The sequence below is a fragment of the Parasteatoda tepidariorum genome, chromosome 10, assembly GCF_043381705.1.
Source record: "Parasteatoda tepidariorum isolate YZ-2023 chromosome 10, CAS_Ptep_4.0, whole genome shotgun sequence".
Taxonomy (NCBI): domain Eukaryota; kingdom Metazoa; phylum Arthropoda; class Arachnida; order Araneae; family Theridiidae; genus Parasteatoda; species Parasteatoda tepidariorum.
The window spans coordinates 27330026-27346911 of record NC_092213.1 but is presented as its reverse complement, the minus strand read 5'-3'; the positions used below and the strand labels follow the sequence as shown (position 1 = coordinate 27346911).

At 29.6% G+C, this 16886-nt stretch overlaps 2 protein-coding genes across 2 annotated transcripts in view; both read right to left on the bottom strand.

Moving 5' to 3' along the window:
• Window positions 1-16886, bottom strand: part of LOC107453563 (uncharacterized) — a 413713-nt gene that overhangs the window by 43636 nt on the left and 353191 nt on the right. The gene's annotated exons all lie outside the window — the stretch shown is intronic.
• Window positions 1745-16179, bottom strand: LOC107453565 (speckle-type POZ protein B). Its single transcript, XM_016070437.3, has 2 exons — window positions 14046-16179; window positions 1745-2352 (listed from the first exon to the last, which is right to left on the bottom strand). Exon 1 carries the CDS (start codon window positions 15690-15692, stop codon window positions 14088-14090), a length of 1605 nt encoding a protein of 534 aa, XP_015925923.1. The 5' UTR covers window positions 15693-16179; the 3' UTR covers window positions 1745-2352; window positions 14046-14087.

The window sequence follows — 16886 nt, the reverse complement described above, 5'->3', positions numbered from 1 at the left end:
ATTGTCGATTAAGAAAATTTAAAAAAAAAATGATTTAACAGCATGTATAGCATCTCCACCCATGTCTTAAAGTACGTTTTTGCAAATTAATTTGTCTCTCTTTTTTAAAAACTAAAAATTGATATTTTTCACTTTATTGTGCTGCAATGTCCTTGTAAAAAACTGATTTTGAACCCCAATGGCGACTTCAAGCACACCCGACTTCCGATCGATTGGTACCAGCTTGTCTGGGAAGCAAACGCGGCCTAAGCGCAATGCTGACTATTTACTGCAATTATGCCGTTGATCATGAAACTGTGAACCCTTATCCTCCATGTATCCCCTAGAGCACAACCGACTACTGCGGGAATGCTTTTTATTCAGTTTGTTAACTGATCAAGTTCAGCCTTGATTGCTAGGCCTTTTTTAGAGTCTCTCTCTACGACTTCAGTTTGTAACCTTAACACTTAGATGTTCTTAAAATAGTGCTATCTGTTCGTCAACCGAGAAGAATTTATAAGCCGTGCTTTGCGATGAGCATACAAGTCTGCATATGTATGTTATTCTATAAATAAATCGAATGAAAATATCAGTTTACAAATGCACACTGAATATAAATAAAATTCTTCATTCTACTGACGTTTGCAAGTAAGTTCGTTGTTTTTCTTTTTAATTCACTTAGTACATGATAAACCAACAATAGAAGTTCAGATTAGCTGTTCTGGTCTAATTAAAAATGTAGAAATAACATTTTGCAGTGGACAATAAAATTTATTAGCAAGTTGTATTCGATGTCGCAGACGATTCTAAATGGGCAAATTTAGTGTAACTTTGCGTTGTTAACAGCTTGCTATTTAATTTTGAACGATTTACACTTTATCTTAAATAATAAAGAATATTAAAATTCTTTTTCTCTTTCTATTATTTTTTTATAAACACAAAAAATTAATTACAAATATAATTCCACAAAATCAATATTTCAGATTTTAAATTAATCCATAAATCTTAATTAAACCATAGAGAGTGATTTCGAACATAGACAATAACATGTTTCTATAATCTAATTTATTTTATGCTGAGTTTGCCATTTCAAAAATATAAAGAAATTTGTATTCCTTCCTGTTTCTTTAAGATATTATATTTATTATTTTAATAATTAGATGTTTATTAATTATTTAATTAGATTCAAGCACTAATTTATAATTAATTATTTGTATCTAAAGTAAGCTAATGCTGCTCATTAAAATAAATATATTTATATTATACATTTTTGATAAATTAATGTTCTATTTTTGAATAGTAAAATTACTTTATTTACTGGAGCTATTGGCGACCGCTTGGGTAACATCCCCGAGAAGACATGCCTTTACAATTTTGATCTTTCAATCACTTTACAGTCCAACAGTTAAACGAGAACCAATACCACACAGATCGCTTTGCAGGGTAATCAAACCGTGCCCCCCTCCCCTTCCGCTCACTGATTGCAGCCGTTCTATTTGTAAACTTGCATTAGAATTCTATTTCAGAATTTAATTCTTTTTTTCAGAAGTTTATTAACATTTTCCCATTCCAGACTTATATGAAGTCGCTTTCATTATTTTATTAATTGAACGTAAATTGTTATAGAAAAATTATTTTAACTATAGAAAATAATTTCTGCGCATTCAAAACACTTTTATTTTATGACATTTAATTTCTATGAATAAGTACTCTCTACTTCATAAAATGCAAAAATGTAACAGCAGCAAAAAAACTGTACAGACTCTTTAAGTAAAAATCTTTATTTTGTATATTAAATGTCACGTATCGAAAATTGTAAAAAATAAATTAATTCTGTATTTTTGAGAACAATTCTTTTTTACTACACAATCTAATTCTAATAAATGTATAATACATACAAAAAACAGTATTCTTGCATTTAATGAAGAATAATATAAAGAGCTTTTTTGATTTTCTAAGCGTAACGTCATTATTTTATTCATCAAAAAATATAATTTTTTATTTCGAAATGCACAAGAAAACTTAGTAATGTCATATTATCTTTAACTCAATTGCCAGCTCGTTAATTAAGATTTAAGTTTCAAAGAATCGCTCAAAACTAAATTCACGAAGGAAAAAAAAAACTGATTGTTAATGATGGCCAAAAGAATTTTTAAAAAGTTTTCGCCAATCAATTCGTCCTTCTTGAATTTAAACTGGAAGATGAAATAATCCCTATATAATTATCGTTCGTGACTTTTGATGACTTGGTAGCTGAAGTCAGATTTTTGATGACTTTTCTTCATTCCTCATTTCACAGAAGAATGTTTGAAATGACAGGGTGTGCTCAAGTGCGACCAAAGAAATTCTAACTGGAGTCTTGAATTAATAACCCTGAAAAAAAAATGCATATTAACATTCAGAAGAGCAGATAAGAATAAGAATGATCATTATAACCATTCACACTTTTTAAGTCATGATTTAATTGATTCATATTTTTCGTAGTTTATTTTATAACTTAACTCTTGAATTAAAAGCTAGAAAGTATTATAACAGAAGAAAGTATTATAACTGAAGAAAGTATTATAACAGGAACAGACTTCGTAGACTCGAAGGAAAAAATTCGAATAAAATTACCGTACTGCATTGGTAACTATAATTCTGAATTTAAAAGTCAAAATATACGGTATTTAAACCATTTTTTTCTTTATTTTTCCGTTTATATGGTAACGGTTTACCGAAAATTCTGGTTTTCAAAATTATAGTTCTTATTAACACACTTTTAGTAAAAAATAGAAAACTTATAAGCAAATTTAGCTGAATAAATGGTTTTTATGCCATGCTTTAAGGTGTCATGTTTATATTACCAAAATTAATCAACTTTTATCATATTCTATGTGAACCATACTTTAATAATTTCACTAAAATTATTACCAAGGCGCATCGATACCAATACAAAAATTATCGATGTTTTTGGTGTTCTTATTAAACGAGGAACACGGTAGATTTTGCCCCATTCTGGTACTTTTGACCATTCTTTATTTTTTCTTTTCTTAGTTATCCAATTATACACTTATAGATTTCATTTTTATCTTTGGGTTTGTTTTTTTGGTAAGTTTATTTTAAAATGTTAATCTTCCTTTTTAACACTAAGTCTTTGTCTAAAGTATATTCTACGCTGTCAAAAATTTTTGGATCGTGTTGAACAACAAGAACGTTTAAATTTGCTGTAACTTTAATATGGGCGCTTTGAACCTTATTATTATGTAAATGAACCCTAATTATACTTGATTACACAATATTATTGTCATACTCAGACACTAAAATATAAATAAAATTTTTTTACCCTAACAGAACACATCACTAAACTACGGCGGTGCATTAAAAAAATTAGAGATATTCTTTTATTCCAAAATCGTACAGAGGTAAAAAAATATATGTGTATATTACCCTAAATAACTTTTGCTCTAATGATCAGATTTTCACATAGTTAGTGCCGATCTTGATGGTTCAAAGAATTATTCTCAAATTTGTTTAGTATATTTAGTACTAACTTTTAATTAAGTTACGAAATTACACATAAAAAATGTCCTTTTTGTAATACTTTTTTTTCCGATGGTTTTAGATTTTTGACTCTAAAAAGATAGAGGTTGGTAATCTATAAAATATAGTCCCAATAGTTTAAGCAGGGAATTGGTCGAAAATTTGGACTTAATGTTAATTTTATTGTTTGCGTAGATCGCCTTATCTAAGATTTTTTAAGTGAATTGAAAACGTTTTGCCATGTAAAATCCATGAAATTACTTTTATTGCTTTTTTTACTTAACATTTTTTTTTCACTTAAATATGGTCAAAAAGGCTCTAATTTGAAAGATATGCAAATATTTACTGAGTTTAAATTATGTAAATTTAAATGATAAAATACATAATTTAAATTTTATCATTAAAGATTAATCAAAATTAGAAGGAAATGTGTCGAGTAGTTCATAAATGAAATTTATAAATATAATTTTTTTTAGATTTGATAGCTCAGGAAATATTCCACTTATTAAGATAAAATTTTTGCCACTTGAAACATTTGATACACATGCCCCAACTTTAAAATAACTATTGCTACTATTTTAGTTCTTTTAAATATTAGATCGTCCCGCAGTGGACTGATCGTTATGACACGGTTCCCAGCAGATCACCGAAGTCAAGCATCACTGACTGCGGTCAGTGTGCGGGTGGGTGACCACTTGGATCAGTCTGCGTAGGGACCAAGGATGTGCGGTATAGGTCCTCGTTAAACTGTTCTACTGTTAAGTGCTCGACTTCGCGTGCAGGTCGTCGGGATACCGAAGCGGAGGTGCCATCCCCTCTGCAGAGGATCGAAATTGTGATGGCATGTCTTCGGATCATCCTCAGGGGTGTTTCCCAGACAATCGCCAATAGCCCATTGTGCAGCTCTAGTGCGACGTAAATGAACAAATCAATCAATCAATCAAATATTAGATCAGCTAAAATATAATAAATATTGAGAATTTTTTTATTAATATTATTTTATACCTATGTTTTTTTATTTTATTTTTCAAACTGTCATCGTCTGTGCTCGCGCAATGGAAAAGGAAGAAAAATAATAAATGATACAGACCTGTAAAATTTGAGTTATGAAAATTTGTTTGCAATTGATTGCTCTTCATATTGTTTGGTGAGCTGACTTCAACTACGGTATTAATTTTCTTAGTCTTCAGTTATCTTACAGATTCTGAAGTGGGGGAAATTTAAATTATTGCTATATAGACAAGTGAAGTATTGTCTGATCTATATCTTTATGTTAAAGTGAATGTAAAACTCTGTCTTGAATGTAAAAGTCTGTAGGACTAATAGTTTAGAAGATATTAAGGTTTTATTAAAAAGTTCAGATTTGTATAGCTCATTTTATATTGTACAGTTCCATTTAAGCGTCCAAAGTCTATTTTTGCTATTGGAAGTATTTTTTTCTATACCCTAATTCGAATTGGACAAAAATTAGCAATTAATAGTTTGAAATATTAGAATAGTTTAAAAGTTTTTATGCATCAGAAGTACAATTAATAAGAATAATTTAGAATTTTTACCCATTGACACGTCTGACGATGCTGTATAGATAAATGAGGTATTAGCTTATTTATGTTGTTTTTTTTTTAATTCGTAATCGTTGGCAAATTAATTGAGTCGAACTAATAGGTACAAAGTTTTAGTTTATTACCGGTGTTGAACAGTCGACCCAATTCTGAGTTTACGACTATCAATGTTTAACTCTGAATCTTCGTAAATTTAATCTCAACCAAGCAGACACGGGCAAACCTAAATCAAGCATAGGTACAAACTGGCCTCCGTGGTGAACTTTTTAATGGAACTAAGTAGCATTTGCGTTACATGGCAAGGAAGTTCTCGAAAAACTCTCACGGTTAGCCCACCGGCAAAGGAATCATTTTATTTTAATACCGTCGTTGAACAGCCGACCCAATTTTGGCTTTATGATAAGCTAAGTTCATTCGTTTGGAGCTTTTTAATTGAACTAACCCGCATTTGTGTTACATTGAGAAGAAAACCATGAAAACCTCCCACAGTTAGCTCGTTGGCAAGGGGATTCTGACCCATGATCCGTCAAACACTGAGGATATTTTTTATGCCAGCACTGTGGTCGGTACTAGCCGAGAGCAGACTTCGTATCAACCAGTCACCGCTGGGATTCGAACCTGGTTCCTCATTATGAGGCGAATGCTCTATCCCTTGATCAGCCTTATCAAAGTTATAAGACTTTTTTTAGACGCGTATTAAATAGAAGTTTTAAATTTAATACATAAAACCCTCTTTCTTCTAAAATATTCAATCTCTTTAACTTTGCTTTCCTTGGACAGCGTAAAATAATACATAAAAAAAAAATGCCTTAGATAGCGATGTAGAGGTACGCAAATGGATCAAATTCACATTAATAACATTTAAATTATTAGTTCTACTGATTTAGGATTAGTTTTATTCAATTCAGTGAAATAAAATACTTTAGAAACAATACCTCATTTGTTTAAATAAGGACATTTATGTTTCTTCTTGTGAATAAGAGCAATATCGAACTATAATCCTTCTAAACAATACCAAAAAATGAAATTGTATACGCGTGGTATTACTTAAAATTTTGTTTTTATTTATTTGCTACTCAAAGTACTTTGTACCTCTAGTTTTAGCCAGTAGTGGTGATTATTTTACACTAAATGCTTAGCTCTTTCTTTGCAATAAAATGCGGTGGCTATGGAATACAAAATGTTCAATTTGAGAAAAAATGGTACATGATAAAAAAAAAATTTCTTTTTTTCTGTAAATTTTTCAGAATCAGCTATTGGTTTTTAAACAATTTTTGTCATAGACTTGTGTAATTTGTAAGAAATCATAAGAGCAAACGAAATACTTTTTATAACTATATTCAGTAGTCAAACTTTTCATTAATTAAATTAATTCAATTATACATTTAGATCATTAACTAAATTAAATTATTTAATCTTACTTAATCAAGTTTGAATGTTTAATAATATTGCACATCATAATTTAAATTTTAATTACATTATATGTTCAAAATATCTTTGAAAATTTTTTTATTAATTTTTTATTAATATAACCAGCCGAAATATCATGTATACCAAAGACTTTTAAAAAAATTAATTTGACGCTATCATTACATTACTATTGTTAAATAAATAGTAAAATAAAAAAATTCGAATTATTTATAAAATAGTAGTATATTAATAATTAAGTAAGTACAGTTTTTTATTAGTTGTTAATGAAATTAAAAAATTAAATTTGTTAGCAATAAAGGAACTGCATTCTACAAGGAAAAAATAACTGCTCTATAAAATAATACAAAAATTAAAAAAAGATTTCAATATTTGTGACTTTGAGGAACATCAATAATTTATATTTGATTTTTTAATTGTAAAAAAAAGTTTCTTTTAAATCTAAAAAGAAACTATTTGAAAAAATAATTTTCTTTGATCTCAAATATTTTCTAAAAAATATTATGATCAAAAATATTCTTAAATAAAATTTGAAGATAGCAAAGCGTGGAAGCAGAAAAAAAGAAAACATAATTTGTAAATTGAAAATAAATACTTGTAAAAAAAAGGTAGAAGAAATATTTCGTTACTTTTTTTAATACTATAAGCATTTTATCACTGTAAAATTATCGGAAATACTTATTTGAACAACCCTACTTATAAACATTCTGTTTTGAGTATTATTTTGAACAAATTGTACCAAAAAAATGTCAAATAATTGCAGTGAAATAAATATTAAAATTCTTAAGATTCCGGGATGTCAAAAGAAAAATCATTATTAAAACCCCGAAGTGACAATAAACTTTAAAGGAAGATATCGTTAAAAATTTAAAAAGTGATCCTTAAAAGTTAGGGTTTTTTTTTAATTTAAATTTTATTGATCAGCTGCAAAAGTCAAAAACTTTAATATGTTTGTAAAGGATTACTTCCATTTGTGTAGGTATAAGTAGTTATTATTTATAGTTAGAACAAGTTTATTCTTTTTATCACTCCCTCAAATATTTTATTTTAATATTCGTTTGAATTTTAAATCCTATTAAGCTACATTAAAAAGAAATCATTATTGAAATTTCTAACTATCGATAGACTTGAAAATATTAAAATCTAAAAAAATGATTTTAAAAGTTGTTTTTTATTTTCCTAAACCTGATCATATTTTTCTGGTATCTATGTTTTAAATAATGACAGAAAATGAGAGTTTTACTAGTTTAGTTTTAAATACAGTGAACTCTTATATGCGATCAAAAGAATTTTTTTTTTTAAATTCAATTAAATTTAGATTTTTTTCATTGTTACAGGAGAAAATTAAAACCTTTAATTTTTACCATTTTTTGTATGTTGTAGGATATTTATATAATCGAACCTCGTAATAGCACCCCATCAGCGGACCTAGCACAGAGTCCAAAAGATAGTTCACTATATTTAAAAATTTTCAAATGGAAAATAGTGATTGCAACAGTTCATAATTTGTTTTCTCAATTATTAGCTAATTAAATAAAGTCTCTCAGCAGCAAAGTATAATGAAAATTTTAACGTTAAATAACATTCAATTTTTTCTCCATATAACGAAATGGCTGTCTCACTGTAATGAATTTTTTAGATTGTCTACACTTTCAGTTTTTGTCATTTATATAATTATTTTATTTATTTATTTTTTGTCATTTCGATTCTTCAATTTTTTCTCCATATAGCGAAGTGGCCGTCTCACTGTAATGACTTTTTTAGATTATTTACACTTTCAGATTTTGTCGTTTATATAATTATTTTATTTATTTTTTGTCATTTCAATTCTTCAATTTTTTCTCCATATAGCGAAGTGGCTGTCTCACTGTAATGACTTTTTTAGATTATTTACACTTTCAGATTTTGTCGTTTATATAATTATTTTATTTATTTATTTTTTGTCATTTCAATTCTTCAATTTGATCTCCATATAACGAAGTGGCTGTCTCACTGTAATGACTTTTTTAGATTATTTACACTTTCAGATTTTGTCATTTATATAATTATTTTATTTATTTATTTTTTGTCATTTCAATTCTTCAATTTTTTCTCCATATAACGAAGTGGCTGTCTCAGTGTAATGAATTTTTTAGATTATCTACACTTTCAGTTTTTTGCCATTTATATAATTATTTCATTTATTTATTTTTGAAGTGCAATTTCTATGCAGCCAATTTGTTCTCTCATTTCTCTGCTATTTGAATCACAACCATTATTCCCTTCAGCAAAATGACGCAAATTAAACTCTAATTTATAATGTGCATACATTTAATTTTAATAAAAAATAGTAATCGTGTACTATTTCAGTGCTTATTCCATAGACTTTTTATCATTATTTTAATAATATCAAGAAATAGATTTGAGTCCGCTATAAACGAAGTTATTTACTATAAGCGAGTGAAACAATACATTAGTTGAACAGCAATTTGAACGGGACCATTAAAACGTTCACAGCAACAGAGTATTCACTATTTCCCGGCTTCATTATAGCGGGGATTAAATTGTATATTGAATTTCTTCACATTTTAATCATGAAACTAAATCAACTATGCTCAAATAACAAGGTACACTCTATAACAAAAAAATCAACGCACCAAGAAGCAATCATTCGATTGCTTTGAAATTTCGTATGCATGAATTTTTTGAACAGATATGGTTGGAATGATGCCGACTGGGGACGTATAGTCTTTAGCGACGAATCCCGCTTCCAACTGTGTCCTGACGATCATCGAAGACGTGTTTGAAGACGCACAGGGTAGAGGGGGGATCCTGCATTCACTATTGCACGCAACACAGGCCCTCAACAAGGCATTATGTTCTGTGGTGCCATTTCCTTTGACAACCGGACCCCTTTGGTCGTCATTAGAGGTACATTTACCGCACAGCGGTGCGTCGACGACATCCAAAGAACTGTTTTGCTACCGTTCCTTTTGCAGCACCCTGGGCTGGGTTTTCAGCTGGACAATGCCAGACCACATACGGCACGTGTTGCTATGAACTGTCTGCAAGCTTGTCAAACTCTTCTTTGGCCTGCCAGATCACCAGATCTCTCTCCCATCGAGCATGTCTGGGATATGATGGGAAAGCGATTGCATCTGGCACAGAATGTTGATGACCTCGTTCGACAATTGGATCGAATTTGGCAGGAAATACCGCAAGAGACCATCCGAGAGCTTTATCGGTCAATGCCGCGCCGTGTGGCAGCTTGTATCCAGGCTAGAGGCGGGTCAACACCTTATTGAACTTGTTACTGTAACTCTGCAATAAATTATTCAATTGTTCTGAAATTTTAATCATTTACTATTCTGTACATTGTCTTCCTTTCTCCCAATTTTTGTTTCAATCGGACAACTCCTTCTTGGTGCTTCGATTTTTTTGTTATAGAGTGTATTTATATGCCATTAAAATGTCTTAAGGGTTACTTGAATCGAGTTTCTTACCTTTATTATAATTTTTCAATGAATTTAAAAACAGCGACTGACATGGGTAAATCTAATTACATTCATAGAAAATCGCTGTGCAAAGGGATACAAACGGGGAAAAAAATATCAACATTTTACTTTTGGGAGAAAAAAATTGTACCAGTTGTCTGAAAGGTTACTTCGATCAAATTTCTAGCCTTTCTTATAATTTTGCTTTGTAGTTAAAAACAGCGATTGACAAACATAAATATTATTGCACAAAGAAAATCGCTAATCAGGAAGATGTATAGTTATCTTACAAAAGTTAAAAGCGACATCTCCATTTATGTAGATAGAAACAATTAGATTTGCCAATAATGAAATGAATCATTTATATTTGGCACAATTTGTTCAATATTATTTATCTTAACATTAGTTAGAATAAATATTTAAATTCCATAATTGCATTTTAATATTTTATCCTTGAGATGTTTATTATTCTTTATAAAAATAAATGAAATTGAAAATATATGTAATTCAATTTTAATTCACTAAATAAATTTAAATACATAAACACTTATTTTAATTTCTCTCAAGGAATGATTTAATAATAAAATTTATAAAGATAGATTAAAATGTTGGCGTGTTTAATATTAAAATTTCCATTTTCCAATTGAAATAGTTAAACGTAAAAATAAGACATTATTAAATGCACAGTTTTTAAGTATCCTTTTTATTCTATGGAAGTCAAAATTATAGTTCGTAGTCACTGAAGCAAATTGACTTAATATTGAATTGACTTAATATGAAGCAAATTGAAAATAATATCTTGTCTCCCATACAATGCGGTAAATGCGTCTGTTTTTTTACTTTTTAGTTTGGTATTCATAAATTAGAAATAATTATATTGAATAATAAACATTTAAAGGAAAATATTTATTTTCTGATATATTCATCAGAATTACAACTATTGATGGAATAATTTCTATAAGTGATGCATTCATATTTCATTATGCATTTTAATTTTATTTATTTTAAAGCAGAATTAAATGTTTGCATGCGTTGAAACAATGTATTAAGATTGTATTTTAAAAAGTAAAATTTCTATCCGAAATCTTAAAGATCCACTCAATTAGAAAACGTTGAAATGAGGTGTGTAAGTATTATTTTCATATTCAAGTAAAATTTAAAGACGTTAATGCGGCGTGTTATGGGTGAACATATAAAATTTCAAAACCACTTTATATTTGCGTAAATGTTCAAAAAGAATAAAAAGGATAAAATTATTTCTTTTTAATTCAGCTGTCGAATAAAGGTTTGAAACTAAATAAATGGTTTAGTGGTGTTTGAGGAGTTCCCATTTGAATAGTGGTAATAAAAAATCGTCCCAGTTTAGGTGGTTATTCTTTAGATTACTACAGTTGGCTTGTGAAGCGAACATTGCTTTCTTTAAGAAAAATTGTTTCTAAGTTAATGATCAAGAAGAATTTTTAATATTAAATGATACAATTTTTTATTAAGTAAATCAATATCTTTATGAGGCACAAATTTTACTTTAACGGTCTCATTTAGTTATCATTAATAATCAATAATTAATATAACGTATAACAATAGCCGATTAAATTGTGTTAGGAATACTAGAAAGTGTCACTTAACCTAAAAAAAGTTTTTAGAAAAAAGTTTAAAAAAAACAAACATTTGTGTTGGGAACGTTGGTCAAGTACATACCAGGCAATGGAACTCAGCCTTAAAAAACTTCAGAGTAATCAATACCGGGATGTGGCAATCAACCATAAAATATCAGCGTAAGGAATGCTAGGCAAATAATGTAAACCAGGCAGTGGCACTTTATCTCAAAAAATAATGCAAAGAATACCGGAAAGTATACACAAGGTAGTGGCTTTTATTCTTGAAAAAATTAAAATAGTGTAGAAAATACCGGTTATTTTCTTAATCAGATTATTGTTAAGATAAACAGCGATTATCAATAGTAATTATGTCACTTTTACCAGCATTCCAAATCCAGCATCTTTTACCAGCAACACAAATATTTCTCTAATCCGTAATCTTAATTTATAGAGAGAGAAATAACAAAATAAAAAGAAATGAAACTTATCTCAATTGCTGAAAAAACAGAGGAATAATTCAATATAAAATAATACGTTGCATTATATTTAACGCATAAGTTATATTGTAGAACTTTTTTTTGAAGCCAAAGTAGTTTGTATTGCCAAAATTGAAATACCGCCTCAAAAGGGAACACTAAATAAAACTTTTTACCCTACCACCTCAATTCCCATTTTGCTTTTTTTTAAATTTATTTTTTAACTAGCCGCCTAAGGCGGTCAGCTGTCCGTCACGCTGAAGGTTTTCACAAATAAAGTTTTTTAAAACATAGCAGGAAATCTGAAGATTAGTAGCATCATATGCTTTTATATATTATATAGCTACAACGCTTAAGAAAAAAAAACTAAAATGCTAAATACATGAAAAGAACACGAAAACGAATTAATTTTTTATGGTATCAATTTCTATTTCTATATAATTTTTTATGGTATCAATTTCTATATCGCTACAAAAATTATCGTCTTCGCTTAAGAAAAAAAAATAGAGCGTGGAAAGAAGAAGAAAAACTTATTATAACAATTGTGAACAGCGACAAATAAGTATGAGTATGATGAGTATAGTAAAGTGCGCCGTGCTCTCTGCTTTCGCTTATAGCACTGCGTACAGCGACAAATATATCAAAGCGAAGCGTTCTATCAAAGATTGTATAAGGGAGTGTATAAGTATACGAAGCGTGTAAGTTCTTTGGTTCTATTTACGTATCGAATATGTTGCCACATTTTTAATACAAAAGTTAAACTTTTCTCCACTTTGATAAATGTAAACTAATGCGAATAACCTTACAATTAAATTATTAATTCCTTCGTATATTATTGGTTTAAGTTGTCGAAAATTAATATTTCAATTGTAAGGTTCGCATTAGCATACATTTATAAGAGTGGAGAAAAGTATATGCATTTTTTAATAGTTTTTTGAATATGGCTCTTTGAAGACGAAAAAACATAGATTTTCTTACAAAATGACTGATAACTAAAAAACCAATCCAAATTTTTGAAAAAGAAAAAAAATACTTCTTCATTATGTCAAAACACAATTATATGCCGAGTTTCGTGCCTGGGCGAGACTTCTGGGGCGATATATTGTGATTACAGACAGACAGACAAACGAACAGACACACACACAGCCGCGTTTATTATTATGTATAGATTTTGAAGCACTTGAGTAATTTTGAATTTTGTTCAGGGAGCTCAGAAGTGACTGCTTTGATAATATATTTTTAGATTCCTTATAGAAAACAGTGGAATTGAAAAGTGATTATTCAAAATACCCTCAAGTTTGAACCAGCAATTAAACAAGTTTTAATTTTCTGTTCACTCGCGTTCCTAGATAGAAATTTTTCTAATTTCAATAGCGGTTTTTCCCTATCGCTTTAAAGTTGGTTTGTAATCTTCATTGTTGACGAGAATTTTAAAAATACTTTTAAGGGAGGCCTTTGTAGAACACCTGGCAATTCAAAATAAATTTCTCTATCAATAAGTATTAACAACACTTAATGAAAAAAATATAGCCCTTGAATAATAACTAATTTTACTTATTTGTTCCGTCTTTATTTTTTTATTCTGTTAATCGGGTTGGCAAATAAAGCATTTAAATAAAACTAAGATAAGTTACCAAACTAAATAGACCAGGCTAAATTGTTCCCTTAACCTAGTTAATTTCTAATCGATAAGTCATTAATTGATTAGGCAAGTAAAGCATTCAAATAAAACTAAAATTAATCAAATAATTTAATTGATCAGGTATTCTAGTTAAATTTTTATCGAATATGCAGTGAGGCATTCCCCGAAAACTAAAATTAATTAGTGAATTATTCACTTCTTGTTAAATTATCAATTTGGCTAAAGAGGTATTGAAATAAAATTAAAATTAGTCATAAAAGTAACTTGTTCACCAGGTATTGTTTAACTTGCATAGATTTAGAAAATGGGGTATTCAAATAAAACTGAAATTAGTCACAAATAAAATTAGTAAATAAGTTATTTACCTAATCTAGATAGATTATCCCTTCTTCCAGATAAGATGATTTTCAATTCTTTTTCAAGACGCCATGCATAATTTCACCTGCTAAAGTTGCTTTCTTATCCATGAATTCCTTCCATAGTTTCGAATGAAAAATTTCACTTGCATTATTACATATATAATCTTGAATATACTTTTTCATATCGTTGTCTTTGTGTTCATCCGCAAGTGCTAGTAAGAGACAAACACTTGATGGAGTTAAAATAGATTTCAAAAAATCGGTACAGATGGCTTTCAAAGAGAGTACTTGGTACCTATCAGCAGCACAATACAATTTTATAGCACTTTCTAAATTCAAATGATCTAATTTCTCAGAATACATGTATATCAACATATCATTTAAAGTGTTCTCATCTATATCAGGTATATTTAGAATATGTCTAGTTTCATCACCTTTTTCATCTTCTATCATAGTAGACAATACTAAGGATCTGGCAGACAAAATTGCTTTATGGGCAGGGAAGGATTTACTTGAACTTTGAAGAGTTACATCACAATATTTCTTGTTTGTGTAAAGGGACAACAAATCACTTTTTAATGTGTTTGCCATATTCTTATTCTGTTTGGAATCGTTTTCTGGGAAAGGTTTGAAATTTGACTCTTCGATTGTGGACGATTCTTCGCCAAGTGATATTGCCAATTCGCAAGTCAAAGATAAAGAATCATCTGACAAGTACTGATCTCGGTTTAAAAGCAATTCCTCTTTTTCAATCAACGGTGGCAAGCTCCAAACCTGTTCATCTTTGTAAGGTTCGAAAAAATGATCATTTTGAACTAAAACTTGACTATTGCTTTTGGAATCGAGGATAGATATGTTACAGATTACGTACGTTGTCACTGAAACTTTTTTTCCGCGGAGTATAATCTCAATATTGATTGTACCATCTTCCTTATTTATAAACCATTTAATGTCTAAAGGCGGTACTTTGGTTGACGCAGGCACAAAAGGAACCTCTTGCTTTACCCCCGATTCGCAGGCGCTAAAATTTTTCACAGACCATGTTAAGTAGCATCGCTCGACATCTATCCTAGTTGAAGCAAAACATTCTTTTGCAACTGATTTCTCAAAAAAGCATTTCCACATATGGCATCGAACAGTTAAGGTGTCTTTGGGGAGGAAAGCCTTTTTCTTCTTTAAAATTTCGTCTCGTTTTATAAATTTAGTATTGCCAAAACCTTTGTTCTTAGCAAATGTAAGCTTTTCAACCTGGCCTGATAAGTTAGGTGTTCCATCTACAGTTATAAAAGATATTTTATAGCCTATGACAATTTTTGATGGTCCCTCGTCATTCTTTTTTCTGTAAAGGTAACAAGCTGTATAATTATGATCAACATCACCTCTAGGGTACAAACGCAAATACCATTCAGTTTTGTCTAGCTTTTCTACTAAAAAAGTAGGGCTTTGGATGTATTCGCCAGTTTTTCTACCAAACGAGCTGAAGTTTTCAATCCGCCAAGTGAATGTGAACCCATCACGTCTGAGTTCATCGATTGCCGACTTTCCCATAACGAACATCGAATCCGTCGCTGCAGGTTCCCTTTCCGAATTCTCCTGGTTCTCGCTTTCGACGCTACATAGCTCATGAGCTATGACGTCAGATTCATTCCACATGGTGATGAACTCAGTTCAAATGAAGTTTTGAAGCAATATAAAATGCAACAACTAATATTTCGACAACATTAACGGAAATACAGTCTTTAAAATATTAGTTTAAAGCGAATGACGCTTTCAGAGATTGCACTAGTAAACAAGAAATGATTACATGCATGAAATTCAGCAATATCTTGACAATTTTAACGGAAATACAGATCTTATTTCCTTTAAAACATTAATACAAAGCAAATGACGTTTTTACGAGTTGCACTACTGAATAAGAAATGACAGTCAATATTTCACGAAAGATGATATCACTGATTGGTTTAAACAGGTATAAGTGAGTTGATATTGCTATCTAATCATTGATTTATCAAAATAACACCAAAATTATAAGACTCATCTCTACCTTAGAAAATCCACTTGAATCAAAAGGAAATTTTATTCTTGCCGCTTTTGAAAATGCATAGTACATTCTTCGCCGGACTTGACATATCTTATTGACACACGCAGCTGTTTCGATTTCTGGATCCACAATTTTTATAACAATAAGATAAGGTCTGTTGCATGATAACGCTTACCTTTCATGTTTTATTCTCTCTTATAAGCGATTACCCAGTTTTATCAGCAGCTAAAAATGACCTTGTAAACCTACAAAAGTGAAGCAGTTTTTTTCCCTCCATTCATAACTTTTGATGCGAATAAAGTATTATTTAAATTGAATGATCAGTTTGATTCGTGCAAACGCTGAAAATATCAACATGCATTTTTCAAAATGTTTTATTAGAGTAGACAGGAAATGTTTCATTACAGAACTTAACTACAAATATAATTTTGTCAATAGAATATAAATAAAAATGGTTTGTAATGATGAAAGCTTGCTGCTTCCCTCATTAGGCGTGGTTAATGTATAGTGGAATTATGAATGTTCATTTTGGCCAATATTGAATGAATAAAAACAATAACGTTTCCAGGAAATGATGTACAAATCGTTGAATGTAAATTTAGATTTTATTAAGCATAATTTTGTAAATTATGAAATGGCCATTTCTTCAAAAAATAAGAAATCCCTTAAAGGGATGAAATAAGAATACTCTCTAATGAGAGATCATAAAGCCAGAACAACATTTCTGACCGTTAGAAAATTAAGACTGGGAGGCCCAAAGGCCCCCAGCCTCCACCAATTTGAAATTAAAAGTGAATATATTTATT

Bases quoted from the DNA above. Each gene is read 5' to 3' on its own strand.
- LOC107453565 (XM_016070437.3), bottom strand. From the start codon at position 15,692: ATGTGGAATGAATCTGACGTCATAGCTCATGAGCTATGTAGCGTCGAA.